At 23.7% G+C, this 15,013-nt stretch overlaps 1 protein-coding gene and 1 long non-coding RNA gene across 2 annotated transcripts; one reads left to right on the forward strand and one right to left on the reverse strand.

The window, feature by feature from the left end:
- Positions 1 to 570: 570 nt before the first annotated feature.
- LOC126904356 (uncharacterized) lies at positions 571 to 6,565 on the reverse strand. The gene is made up of 3 exons (XR_007703731.1): positions 6,449 to 6,565; positions 1,278 to 1,374; positions 571 to 631 (listed from the first exon to the last, which is right to left on the reverse strand). It is a non-coding gene; the product is annotated as an uncharacterized LOC126904356 (long non-coding RNA).
- Positions 6,566 to 10,512: 3,947 nt separating this feature from the next.
- Positions 10,513 to 14,629, forward strand: LOC126904352 (uncharacterized). Its single transcript, XM_050683339.1, has 4 exons — positions 10,513 to 10,663; positions 12,824 to 12,983; positions 13,147 to 13,302; positions 14,468 to 14,629. The coding sequence occupies exons 1-4, from the start codon at positions 10,589 to 10,591 to the stop codon at positions 14,500 to 14,502; spliced, it is 426 nt and encodes a 141-aa protein (XP_050539296.1). The 5' UTR covers positions 10,513 to 10,588; the 3' UTR covers positions 14,503 to 14,629.
- Positions 14,630 to 15,013: the final 384 nt, after the last annotated feature.

Genomic DNA, 15,013 nt, shown 5'->3' on the forward strand with positions numbered 1-15,013 from the left:
GTCTTCGACTAGATACGATTTGTGATCTTTTGACGTATCGTTGAAAGAAATCGGTTCCGTGAGAGCTGAGAAAAAGTGGTTACAGACACCAAAAAAAATTAAAATAAACACATCTTAGTAAAACCAATACCTCCTCAGCTTCGCATCGAAGCTAAAATGATTACATTATTGAACAAAACCTTAATGATTATTTTATGTTTTCGTATGAAATCTGTTTTGTTGAATATTTTTAAATGTTTTTAAATTTATATATTAAATTGTTTTAACAAGATTTCCATCTTCAAATTTACTAAACTATATAAAGTAATCTGTTTCGACCCATTTAATTAAAAATATAAGTTCATTATACTTCACGTACCTTAAATTTTTATAAGAAGTGCCATTGTAATAAAATTGAATTTCAAAATGAATTATTATACATTTAATGTTTTTTTATTGTTATACTTATATATTTTATGGACGCATTAGCAAGATCTCTTAACAGAGAGGTACAGCATTCTATTATGTTGTAGACTTAAGAGGCTTACACACTAGGCGTTTAATTTGAACCAGACACACTATGATAAAAAACCGCGTTTGGGCGCGACATTTCGCGTAGGATTGATTTTGGCCAATCAGACTCGACCGATCGCTAAAATTAAACAATACAAATTGCATGTCATCATTTACACGGGTTATTAAACGCTGCGATTTTTAGGCATGTGAGGGCTCATTCAATTTATTTTCACGTATTATTTTAGATTAATTTTTTTTTTGTTTTCTATCTACCATGTTTTGACACAGAAAATTTTTATATATCATATATTTGGAAAAGTAAATTATACATTAACTTCAAATCATAATAATTATAAAAATTAAATTTCGTCGAACATTTTATTTGAAATTCTTTATTTTAACTTTTTGTGAGAAGTATTTTTAAATATAAAGTGGGGACATGGTATAGTTGCGTTTAGTTTAGATTTAATCTGACAGTGATTAAAATCACTATTATAAAAAACACTTCGATGCAAATCTGTAGATAGTGTTTAATTTTAAAAAATTGATGGATTATTCCAAAAGCAACACGATGTCCTATTTCTTTATTTATATACTGATTACAAGTTTTATGATTTATAAGTGTAATATATGAATGAAAATTTATTATAACAAATTAAATGTAATATGAAATTGATATTTAATAATTTAGTATTGTAATTTTTACGGAGAAATGATAAAGTAGTTATTATGATGCAATACTTAAAAAAAAAAAATTGTTTGTTATTTATAAATAAGTTTACTTGGTCTGTAAGGAATTTTCATCAGAGACCAAATTATACTTTTCTAAACCCATTTTTGCGCCGATTTCAAATTTGTAATTAGATTTCCACATATGGCCTAAATAATAACGAAATCCTTCTAATTAATATAGCATATTATATTTATGTTTGATTATTAGGTAACGTATGAATAATCAATATATATACTTTAATTAAAAATAAGTTGTAAAAGTTCAACTTTTTATACGTATTTTTAAATTTTAAATCACACTATATTAATGAAAATGGTCCGATTTAAAAAAAAGTATGTCGAATGAAAGAAGTATGTTAACACTAATAAAAAACTTATCATAAGAAAAATTGTAATGATCCATACATGTTTCAAAATTTTATGGAAATTTTAAGTAAATAAAAAAATTTTAAAATTGCGAAAATTACCGATTTTTAAATTTGTAATTTTTTTGGAGATTTTCCCCATTTACGGGGAATAAGGGGAATTAATTTAATTTTTGAGGATTATATCTTCAACTAGATATGTTTTGCGATCTTTGACATATCGTTAAAAGTGATCAGTTTGGTCATAACTGAGAAAAAGTTTTTGACATCCTTATGAATATCTATTATTTTAAATTAGGACCACCCTAGTTTTTTTAAATTATACTCACAATACACAATATCTTTATAACATAGCTGTTTTAGTAAATATTAATTTAGTTTTAACATATTATTTTGATTTCAACATGGGCGATCCTAGTGATAATTTTTAGGAGGGTGTGGATTAAATTTTGTCAACTGTTAGTGATATATTTGCTGACTAAAATATTTCAATGAGTCAAAGTCCACATTATAAATGAATATTTAATACTTTTTTAAATACTTTTAAACTTCTAATGTTAAAATAGATGATATTCTATAAGATGTAATTTATGATACTAAATATCATATAATAATACTTTTATGTAATTTTTTAGGTTAGATTGAGATTGTTCTTCAGGTATGAAGGTCTTACAGGTAAGACCTGTAAAAATCTTCGGAATAACTCCTCAAAGTTACATAATTAATTTGAAATTAACCTTCTCGAAGTTTTTTTTAAATTTCGGGGGCGAACCCAATGTCTACAACACTTGTTTTTTTGTGTTTTTTGTACAACGGTGATACATGGCGTACACAACATATGTAACTTGTACATCATCTAATGACTCCATTGTAACTTATTTAATACATTAAAAAATAAAAAAAATTATCAGAGCAAATGCTACCAGTAGAAATTTCGAAAGCGTTGTGATTATACTGTAGTTTTTGGCAGGTTAATTTTCTTTATAAAAGCGCGTTAAAACGCTTGCAGTGTGCACATGAACGGCGTTTGCGTTTAAAACTGCTGTGTTTTTAAGATCACGTACTTGCGCGATTAAACGTCTAGTGTGTAAGCCTCTTAAGAATATTTCATAACTGTGTTATTTTAAGTCAAGTGGGGAAATACTAGGGTGAAAATGCATTGTTTGACACTTAATATCTTCTAAAATAATATCATGATTTATTTTTATTTGGTTCTGTAGTTTTTATTTTTTAATTTTTATATGGGTAAATACATTTTTGAATTATTCCTCATAGGTATATCAGTGTTTTTTCATTGTAAATATTTAACATAGTGATGAGCCTAAATATTAGAAAAATATCGAACTTTGGAAATAAATGGTTGAAATTAGCTCTTGGAACAATATTTCAAAAGTTAAAGCACTTTATAAAAGGTAAAAATATGTCTGTTGCGGCGTACCTTACGTTATCGTATAGTTTTTATTATTATTGTTTGATAAGCAGACGATCGATCTTTACTCAGCCGTAAAAAACTAGTCTCCAAACAAATGTCTCATTATTTACATATAGAAAAAATTCGTTTATTAATTCTACAGGGTGATTTTTTTATCATAACCCACTCAATTACTTGCAGAATAATAATAATTTAAACATTTTTTTTTTTTATTATTTTTAGTTACACATAATTCTTGAATTTTTAACTATGTAATACTTTTTAAGTTAATCCCTTATGCCTTGGAGGGGGGTCAACTTTGTTTTTTTAAATGGTAACTCATATTTTTAATTTAATAAAATGTTTGAGTTTTTAATTTGATAGTAAATGGCATTTGAATTTTTAATATAACTTTATTAGCTTATTAGATATAAACATTTAAAGTTTCAAAATTTTGAGTTAATATACATGTATAATACACATGGGATTGTAAATACAGGTAGCTAATTGGATTTTTATGACATTGCTGTCTCAGTCATGGATTGTTTATTATCAATTATGATTATCAATAGATATACTTTCTGTATTGTCAGTTAGTGTATTTATAAACTCATAATAATGTGCCTTACTACAATTGATAATAACAATGCTGTGTACCTGCTAATATCGATGTTATAAAAAACCAATTAGCTACCTATATTTGTAATCCCTTGTGTATTATACCTGTATATTAATTCAAAAATTTGAAACTTTAAATGATTATATCTAATAAACGAATTAAGTTATATTAAAAATTCAAATGCCATTTACTATTAAATTAAAAACTCAAACATTTTATTAAATTAAAAATATGTGTTACCATTTAAAAAAACAAAGTTGACCCCCCTCCAAGGCATAAGGGATTAACTTAAAAAGTATTACATAGTTAAAAATTCAAGAATAATGTGTAACTAAAAATAATAAAAAAAAAGAATGTTTAAATTATTATTATTCTGCAAGTAATTGAGTGGGTTATGATAAAAAAATCACCCTGTATAGTTATACGACCAAGTAGTCTTCTTCTCATTTCAAAATAATAAAATACAATCCACATTCGCAACAATTTCATAGTAGAATAATAAAATTATAAATCACCTCCATCTAGGAATAACAGTGTTAATAAGTTTTGAAATACTGGTACAAGAGTTGTTTACGACTAGTTATTTCCTAAATTAGATTATTATCTTATAATAAACTAGTTAATTACGTGTGTTCTCAATGAATAATATAAAATGGACATAATAAAATACCCATAAAGCATAATTAATGAACACTAAAATATTTTATAATTAATATATTAAGAACAAATATAAACATTATCAAAATTAGTTATTTATTTTAGCTTCGATGCGAAGCTGAGAAGGTATTGGTTTTACTATGATGCGTTTTTTTTTTGTTGTGTGTGTTACACTTTTTCTCGACTCTCATCGAACCGATTTCTTTAAACGATACGTCAAAAGATCACAAATCGTATCTAGCCGAATACATTATCCTCAAAAATTGAAAAAATTTCCCTCATTCCCCGTAAATGGGGGAAACCTTGCGGCAAAAATGGTTACCAAATGCTATTTTTGTGTGAAAATTCTCGATTTTCTATTTTACATTTTTATTTTTATTATGCTATAACTTTTTGAAAAGATTATGGATCAATACAATTTTTTTATGAGAAATAATATTTATATCCCTCTTTCATTTAGGCTGGTGTCACACGAGCGTACAAAATGCGTTTTTTTTTATACTTAAGTTATATTTTGTTCTTTACCAGTATATTAGTTTAGACACGTATATGTTGGGTCTATACAAACATTATTGCAACATGATAACTCACATTAATTTAGATATTTTTTATTTTAAAAAGAAATGTTTTATATTTTACAAATACAATTAAATATTTAAACTAAAATATTACTTGCATTTATAAAAATAACATTTTACTTTTGAAAGTGATGTATTACTAAATCTTAGTTAGTCACAATAAATTATTTAATTTAAAATCAGGTTTTTTCAAATAATAAAGGGTAATTATTTAATCCTAATTTAACGGAAATGGACAATGTTGTCCCTTATTAGAAATCGAACTTACTGATAAGAGAGATAGGTTTTTTTGGATGAAAATAGCATTGTCTGATAGTATAGCTGGATTTTTAATATATCACTAACAAAAGTAAAATGTTATATTTATACATGTTAACTTATAAATAATATTAAAGAGAAACCTACCAGTATAGCTTATAAGGTACATATTTCTCTCAATTTATCAATCATAAAGTGTTGTTCATCTCTTATATATTATAAGGTTGTCCAATTTATTTTTAAAAACAAATACATATATAATTAACTAGATTATTTGTTAGATAATGATTCAATCAAGAGTATGAATGGTTGATAACAACTTTTGGACTAGTAATTGGGAATTTATTAGCATTTTAAATGTAGACTGAGGTGTAGCTTTAATTAATAATTAGTGATTTCTTGGCCGTATTTCTCGTCTTAGAGTCTAAAAGTTATAAAAATTTAAATAACTTCCAAAATTCGATATCGCCCGTCATTTTTTCAATTAAATCATTATCTTTTAAATAATTTAATTAATTTTGAATGTTATCGATTTGACTTTTTATTTTGGAAGTAATTCACATTTTTGTTTATAGTCAAGGCTATAAAGTGCCTCAACATCCGTTTGTATTTTAATATCTAATATCATTCATAATAATAGGTAAATGTTGTAATCAACTGTCAATTTTCTAACTAAATCTATATCTAATAAATAAGCTAGTTATTTATAACATATATAAATATATGTTATAATTTTGAAAAAATACAGTTGACTACCTTAAAAGGTATACGAGATAATCATAAAATTAAGTAAAACACAAAACAAAAAGAAGCCAATAAAAAATTCTGAATATTATTTTTAATATTCAATTAATTAAGAGGTTCAAGATAAATTAATCATAGTGTATATTATATTATAATGTACTGGCGCAATGATAACATATTAAGTTATCAAATAAAATAATTATAATTTTTTTTTTTTATTAAAACAATAATAATAATGGAAATTAATTTATACTATAGTAGTTATAATTACACTTCATAATATTATACATAAATATTTCACTAGTTTATTTAGTGATATTTAATATAACTAAATATTAAACAATTTTTGTGTAATAAAATATTATTATATGATTTTTTTAAACATATTGTTTCTGTATATTCAGACTTTGGATGATTCGAATACTTCTACAAATAAATTTCAACTTTCATATATTAATAAAATTGTTAATGCTTTGAAGGAAAATGTTGTTTTCGATGAAACACAAAACAGAAAAGCTGATGAACTAATAGAAAAATATGGAAAAACTACGAGTGAATTGGATATTAATACAAATGATGACATACTTACAATTTATGAGGCAGTAATTGATATTGTGGGAGAAAATTTTGAACAAATAATTAAATCATTGTGTTATAATAACTATGTAAATAAAGAGGCAGCTTTAGTTCTTCATAGTGATCTATGTGAGGAAACAAATATAATAAATAGAGAACATGCAGTTGATGCAATAAAACTTAACGGAAAAAATAAAATCAATCTAAATAGTAAATATAATTAATTTTTTTTACCATAAATATTCTTAGCTTTCTGCTAAACGGAATAACGGGTATAATTAGATATTTATATCAATGGGGGCTGAAGTCCCGCTATTCATTGAGACCTATTTATTCTAATAAAATGTAAGCAATGTTAAATATTAAAAGGACGTCATTTGTTTTTTTTGACAATATTTCTTTTATTTATATAGTAGAAAACTTCGAGAATTTGCGTATCATTTTTTGTGTTTACATAAATAGAGGCCACCTAGACACAAAGTGTTTCATGCTATAACAAATTCAAATCATAAAATTTGTATTGAATATTCTTCCATATTTAGGTTTTTTTACTTATTAGGGTATAATAATATATTTTTTGGCTTTTAAATATTTTTACAAATTTCATTCATTTTTTCTCGAAATAACATTTTATTAAAACATTTATAAATCAATACGTGTGCATTTAATTATGCACATTTAAACCTTTTAAAGCTTTAATATTTCTAACTTACTTATTTATTTTCGTTTTCGTAATTAAATCGACTAATCACCACCTCCATTCTAAAATATACATTTACCAAATAACTTTACATGTATTAAAAGCCATCTATTTTGACGCTCTCTCGAAATTTGGATTGTTATGTAGTATGTTATTTAAAATAAATTTTCAGCTTGATGATGTTTATTTATTATTCATTTTATTTTACTATAGATGCCTCCAATATATTTTAAACATATAATAAATTAATCATAATGAAATATTATGTATCCATTTATTAAATTTATCGAGGTCTAGAAATCATAACGTCAAGGGGAATAAATTTGAGCTTAAAGTTGCTAAGGCCTTTATCATGATATGTCAATGAGTTTATAACAGATAATCGTGTATTAACGGTGTAAGGAAAGTCAATGCAGTCTTTCTACGAATCGGACGGTTTAATGACAAAAAAAAATTGTGTTAATAGGCCAAGTAGAATTGATTAGTCTGTTATTTTTAGTATTTATTTCTTTATATGACATTAAGTTACATTTACATTAATATCAACATTATGTTTGATCTTCAAATAAATTTAATATTGTACTATCATAATTTTCATCAAACTTCCAGTCAATTAATAAAACAACAAACAGTCATTAAATCATTTTAAAAGCTTTTTAAATAAATTTTACTAACCTCCAAATTCGAAATTTTTTTTCTACAAATTATTTGATTAATTAATTTTAATAAAAAAAATTTTCTAGTCGATCCAGTCAAAAATATTCATTATTTAATACTTAGTTGCCCCTCATTTAGCTTCATATCAAGCTTTAACTTTCTTACCATATATTCTGCAAGTTTTCCACAGTAAATTTAACTACAAGGACATTTTTTTTTTAACTCGTATAAATACATATTAGTGTATAAAAATTGATATTTTTAGAGGAAATAAAAATTAGTTTTAAAGGAGTGATGTTAGAAAAAATGTTTTGATTACAACTACGTAATTAATTTTACATTTATGATTGCGTACAAGTTCAAAATCTAAACGAGTGAAACATAAAATTTGGGGGTGCATAATATTTTGACCACTCTGTATGAAAATAAACTATACACATTTTTTATCTATAACATATTTTTATAATATTTGTTTCCAATAAATAATATGATACTGATGCTGTGATACTTTTACCTCATATTCCCAAAATATATTGGTATTCCTTACCAAAATATATTTAATTAAGGCCAACTAATAGTTACTATAGATACTTGTATGTTAACGATTTCAATAAGTAAGTGTAAGGATGTTTGCAATAAAAGCCAGTATATGATAAATTGAAAAGTCGAATGACTTTTTAGTTAAAAAATTTTATACAGAATCAAAATTCGATATATCGAATTATACGTGGCAATAGATACGTGGTAAAACCTCATAAATCATATTTTTAAAAATTTAAAATTTTTTTAATGTGGGGAAATATGTACACGTTACATTTTACGCGTATTAGTATCTGCAAAGTAAATATTATTATAGATTATTACTGTTAATCTTTAAAAAATAAACCTTATTTGAAACGAATCGTTTCTACAATAAAAAACCACAATAAAAAATTTCTGCTGTAAATTTGGTAAAAAGTAACATACGACGTTTTACCATAAAGCCAACAATATAGCATAATGTCATTTTTTTCCAGTTTATAAATATATAATTTCATAGTGTTTAAATTAAATACTATGCCGCGACCTCACTGTGCTACCGTTTTTTTTTCTTATACTGCCATAACTTTTTCAAAAATGAACGAATCAAAATATTTTTTTTTTATATAAAAACAATTTATAACATTATTTAAAATTGAAGTAAAAAAAATTATATAAATTAAAATTTATGTCGAGCTTAGACAAATATATTTAAGAATTTTTGTATAAATTTAGGCTTTATTTTATTTATGCAAAATAAAATTTTTGTGTTTAATTTGTATCTTTAACATGTAATTGATATTATGATTTTTTTTTTAGAACTGAAAAATTTCCTTGTGTTAAAGAAAAACTAATACTCTCAGACAAATATATAATGTACAATTATTTAAATTTATATATTATAATCGCAATCGATTAATTTTTGTAAACTATTTTAATTTAAATAATATTACTTATAAATTCAATTTTTGACTTTTTTATATTCATATATAAATAATTCCAATTAAAATTTCCCACTGAATTACTTAAATGTATTCAAAATATCTTTTCTAATATCACTCGTAATTTGATACTTAATTTTAATGATAATAAACCAATACATACTTTGTTTTAACACATTTTTTCACTAATTTTAAATCTGAAATAAGATTTTTTCTATCATATCTTCTTTGAGAGTATTACTAATTAGAAAAAGAGTATTTACACATAGAATAATTTTAAATTAAAATTTATGTAATATACTTAAATATTGTGGTTAAAACGGACATCAATTTTAATAAAAAAAAATACGATTTTAGTAAAAAAAATTCTGTTTTATATTTTTAACTTTATAATGTTATAAATTTTTGAAAAAAGTATAGATCAATACAATTTTTTTTAAATAGATATAACAAACATAATATTATTACATTATTATTATAGACTCAACCGTTTCGGTAAACTTTTACAATAGTTTCTTTTAATTATAAAGATTTGAGAATATACTAGTAAATCCTAGTAAACTGTCAATCGCATTCTTTAGTGAAAATTTCCATGATTTCTTTCAATGCTAAATGAAAAAATATGAAATGAAATAAAATTACTAATTATTTTATTATTGTTGTCATTTAAGTTTTCTAATTTCTAAAACTAAAATCTGATGTTTCTAAAATGTCCAAAATATGATGACGATTTTGGTTACATCAATATAGCTGATACATTTATTTTAACCTTTCAAATCTGACTTTTAGGTAAAATTACTCAAAATCAATTTTTAAACTTTGAACTTTGGGAATATGTTTTACTTAGTTTTTTTCCTTACATCATTTGGTTTTCATTAAGTACTAATAATACTAGTATGCTATAGATTATATACCATTCTATTATTAAAATACATAGATTATAAGTATTCTATTTCTTAGTAGGTACTAAAAAATTGTTTGTGATAACAATTATTTTTTTTTTACTAACCATCGCAGAACAGCAAAATATAATGAAAAATTAACTTTTAAATTAGGAATAAGAACCGAAACCCAAGTCAAATTTTTCAGTAGTGTTATTTTTCCTTGTTATGAATTTCATACTCGCTGAAATCTCATTGAGATGACTCTATCAAAAGTTATAAATGAACGAACTTACGATTCCTAGTTATTAATGTTAACATACACATTATTTAAACAGCTTTTTTTCAAATTTAAAACTAATCTATAAAATCGAATTTTCGTTTCATTTGATTCATACTCTAAAAGTTTTAACATTCTATTCTAAAAAAATATTTATCTGGAATATAATTGTAAAATGGATATTAATATATTTCAAGTTTTATTCATCACTTTATTCTCAAATATATTAGCTGTTCAAGGGAATTTTGTGGTAGGTGCATTTATTTCTTATATACTTATACTTTTATCTTTATAGAAAATGGGTATAAACATATAAAAATTATATAAAAGTTACATGAAATTAAAAGCTGATTCTTTTAAAACTATCCACTCGATTTCTCTTAAAATAATAATTATGTTAAGAAATATATTTTTGGTACTTTTTTAGATTAATATATTTCTTGATTTATCAGTTGTAATTTTAGCTTCGAAGCGAAGTTGAGACGGTATTAATTTTACTATGATGTGTGTGTTTTTTTTTTGTGTCTGTTGCCACTTTTTCTCAGCTCTCACCGGACCGATTACTTTCAACGATACGTCAAAAGATCACAAATCGTATCTAGTCGAAGAAACTACCCTCAAAAATTAAAATAATTTCCCTCATTCCCCATAAATGGGGGAAACCTGCAAAAAAATTACAAATTTTAAAATCGATAATTTTTGTAATTTTTTTTCTTAAAACTGTCGTAACTTTTTCAAAAATGACTAAATCAATATAAGTATTTTTTATAGATGCTTGATGTCTTTACCTATCATTTGGTATATTTTTTTTATAAATCTGACCCTTTACATGCCCATAGGACGGGATTTAAAATGACATTTTTTTCACAAAAAATTTACTTTTACAACTTAACTTTTGAAAGTGTTCCGGAAAGTCTGACACTTTTATATATATCTTAAATTAAAGCTAATGTAATATATTTTATTATGAAAAAAAAAAAATTCGGACTTCATTTTGTCTTCACGGTGAAATAGCTACCGTATACTATTTTTGTGTGAAAATGATTTTATTTTTTTAATTTTTAACTTTATAATGCTATAACTTATTAAAAAGTGTATGTCTCAACAAAATTTTTTTATGAGAAATATATTTATCCTTTTTTCATTCGACATACTTTATCTTAATCAGGATATTAATAAGGAACTAGCAGATCATGTAGCTTTTGGAATAATACACCAATTTTTTTTAAATTAAACACAATCTAAAGGTTTGCATTGAAGCGTTTTTTTTCGATAGTGATTTTATTCATTGTCAGATATCATTATACTTGATTCAACTATGCCACGTCACCACTGTGATGGATTTTTTAATAGTTACATATGTATTTCCATTTATTTTTAATTTATTCCTTTTATCACATTAGTTAACTAATACATAAAGTTGTTTAAGAAATATATAAAACTACAAACACAAAAAAGAAATTTTTTAACATAATTATTATTTTAACAAAAATCGAGTGTAAGAGTGGTGGTTATTAAAAGAATCACCTGTATTCCGTTATCTCAATTTGATAATAGTAATTAAATACTTTGCCTTTTAAAAAAAGGCAAAGTATCTGATTTTTTTTTTTTATATATAAGGGGGGATTTAAAATGTCAACTTTTTCACAAAAAATTAACTTTTTCAACTTAACTTTTGAAAGTGTTTCGGAAATACTAACACTTTTATATATATCTTAAATTAAAGCTAATGTAATATACTTTATTAAGAAAAAAAAAAATGTCGGACTTTATTTTGTCTTCACGGTGAAAATGGCTACCGACCAAATGCTATTATTGTGTGAAAATTTTCGATTTTATTTTTTACATTTTTAACTTTATAATGCTATAACATATTGATAAGTGTATTGATCAATATACTTTTTTTATGGGAAATACTATTTTTAATATTCATTTTTTCATTCGACATACTTTATCTTAATCATGATATTAATAAGGAACTAGCAGTTCATGTAACTTTTGGAATAATCCACCAATTTTTTTAAATTAAACACTATCTAAAGATTTGCATCGAAGCGTTTTTTTTTTTATAGTGATTTTAATCACTGTCAGATATCATTATACTTGATCCAACTATGCCGCGACCCCCTGTGCGGGGTTTTTAATTTTATTTCAGTTTATTACTAAAGCACAAATTTCACTATTGATATTTGAATTGCGTTTTTTGATAGTTTGTGGAGTTAGAAAAAAAAAAATGTTTATAACTACCTTGCAATGCATGAAACATACTATAAAAAAAAAATGCGCACTTTAACTCAGGTTATTTCCCAGGTCATACTGAATTTTACCAGCACTAGCTATTTATATTAATATTTCATAAGACGTATAAAATGATTACTTATTCAACTAAATATTGTAAAATTACTTATAGAAAGATTTAGAAAATTTGAAAGCAATTATGATGGAAGAATTTCAAAGAATGGACAATGGAAATGGCAAAGTGGACTTATCAACATTTAATAATATGATTAAAAGTACTTTTCAAAGATCCGTTAAATTACCAGAATTTTTAGATCAACCCAATGTTAAAAGTAATACATTTTTAAATTATTATTAATATTATTATAAGGTATATATATTTTTGAAATACGATTTTTAAAAGTAAAAAAAAAACATAAAGCTTGATAATTTTTATTTTAGATATATAATTTACTAGTAATTTAAATTGATTAATTTTTGTACAATTACTTTTAGTGGAAACCATGGTCAATTATGAAGAATGGCTGAACAAATTTTTCCTTAAATATCAAAAACTTTATTTAGCAACAAACAACCATAGTGGTTTCATTGACAAATCTGTTGCAATTGACTTAATACAACGTTTAAGCGATGAAAATGTTTTATATAAATGTAAGAGCTATAAAAATATTTTAATTTAAAATTATATATATTAAACTATTATTAAATTATTAAATCTCATTTGAAATTTTATGTATAATGAAAATCATAATGTAAAACTATCTGTGTTCGTTGTCTTCTTATATAAATAAAATAATAAAATTTGGTAACTATCTTAGAAAAAAAAGCGTAAAAAATAAAAAAATGAGGTTGTAAAAGTTTTATGGAATATGAATTATAACACTGAATCTTGGGAATCATCATTTAAAAATTGTTCTTTAGTATGCATAAATTATGAATCCAATATACATGTATATGAAATATGTAATAAATTTAGGCTTGTCTATAACCAGTTATAATTTTGTATAGAAACAAGATATTAATTATTATTTTTAAGCTAATTAATAATCACTTATTAAACTTGTTTAATTTATTTTTGCTACCTAATGATATATTGAGAACTTTTCACTTTTATTATTGTTTACTGAAGTCCCTATGGTAAAAATACGTTTCTTGATTTTTAAAAATTATTCAGGAGGAAGAAAAATATAATATTTTTATGTAGTTAACAATGGAATTAAATTTTTAGTAATCCATTGCCTCATGAAAAATATAGATTCATAAGGAACTTAAAAATGTGTTAATATTTCAATTATGTAATAATTAAATGGCCTAATAATTTAACAGCACTGATTTAAATATCACTGCTCTAAAATGGTCCGGATATATATTTAATACATATTTGTCATATTACTCAAAAAATGACATACATTTTGAGATAAGATACCGATAGAGTATATTAAAGTCACTAGAACGTTATTATTTTTTTAATTCCATAATACATTAAAAAATATTTAATAAATATTGGCCATTTTTATCAAAAATTGTATAATGTTTGCTTTAGTGACTCATATAAATAAAGTTTTTCATAGTATTTCTTTATTCATCTTAAAACATATTTACGTTTCGAGTTGTTTAGAACATTATTGAAAATTTAAAAAATAAATTTTGTTATGATGCCTTTTAATTCTTTGCTTATGATTTGAAATGAATAGTTACCAAATTAGTAATTTGAATTTCAATAACAACTCGCAGTGGTTTATTGTTTGAAAATCATTACATTAAAATGCAAATTTTAAATTTGTAAAGACTGTTACATTTTATTTTTTATTTTTAGATGCAGAGGATTTGGTAGTAACTAGCTTCAAATAATACTAATCGAGTATCAAACTGTGGAATTATTTTATTATTTTTTCGGAAAAAAATGTGTGTAGTTTTCTTTTTAAGGTTTAATAAATATACTATGATACAATATAAAGCAGAATTTTTTTTACAAATATTTATGCATTGTAGTTTATAATTTATCATAATATAGTCCACTCAGAAAATTAAATATATAATATAATTTTTTTGTATGATTAGAATTTTATTGAAATATATAAAATTTAAATAATTAAGGTTCTATAAACTCATTAAATTTTCATTTCAAGAGATTAATTAAGATCGTTTTTAATTATCTTTATATTTATAGTTGATACTTAATTTCTGTTTTGTACGAGGCAGCTAGTCCATAGGACAGCTAGTTGTGCATCGCACTAGAATGCCGTTTTACCTTAAGCCTGTTTAAATCGCTAATTATTGAAGTGGGAATGTGTCACCTAGGGGATGACGACTAACGGTACATCCAATAAGTAACGAGAATAGACAATACTTAAAATGACAA

Source organism: Daktulosphaira vitifoliae, unplaced genomic scaffold (genome assembly GCF_025091365.1).
Source record: "Daktulosphaira vitifoliae isolate Bord-2020 unplaced genomic scaffold, ASM2509136v1 Scaffold_4, whole genome shotgun sequence".
Classification (NCBI taxonomy): Eukaryota; Metazoa; Arthropoda; class Insecta; order Hemiptera; family Phylloxeridae; genus Daktulosphaira; species Daktulosphaira vitifoliae.

Excerpts from the sequence above, each read along its gene's own strand:
- LOC126904352 (XM_050683339.1), top strand. The coding sequence starts at position 10,589 with ATGGATATTAATATATTTCAAGTTTTATTCATCACTTTATTCTCAAAT. Across the intron at positions 10,664-12,823 it reads CTGTTCAAGGGAATTTTGTG|AAAGATTTAGAAAATTTGAA; the intron begins GTAGGTGCATTT and ends AATTACTTATAG. Across the intron at positions 13,303-14,467 it reads TGAAAATGTTTTATATAAAT|ATGCAGAGGATTTGGTAGTA; the intron begins GTAAGAGCTATA and ends TTTTATTTTTAG.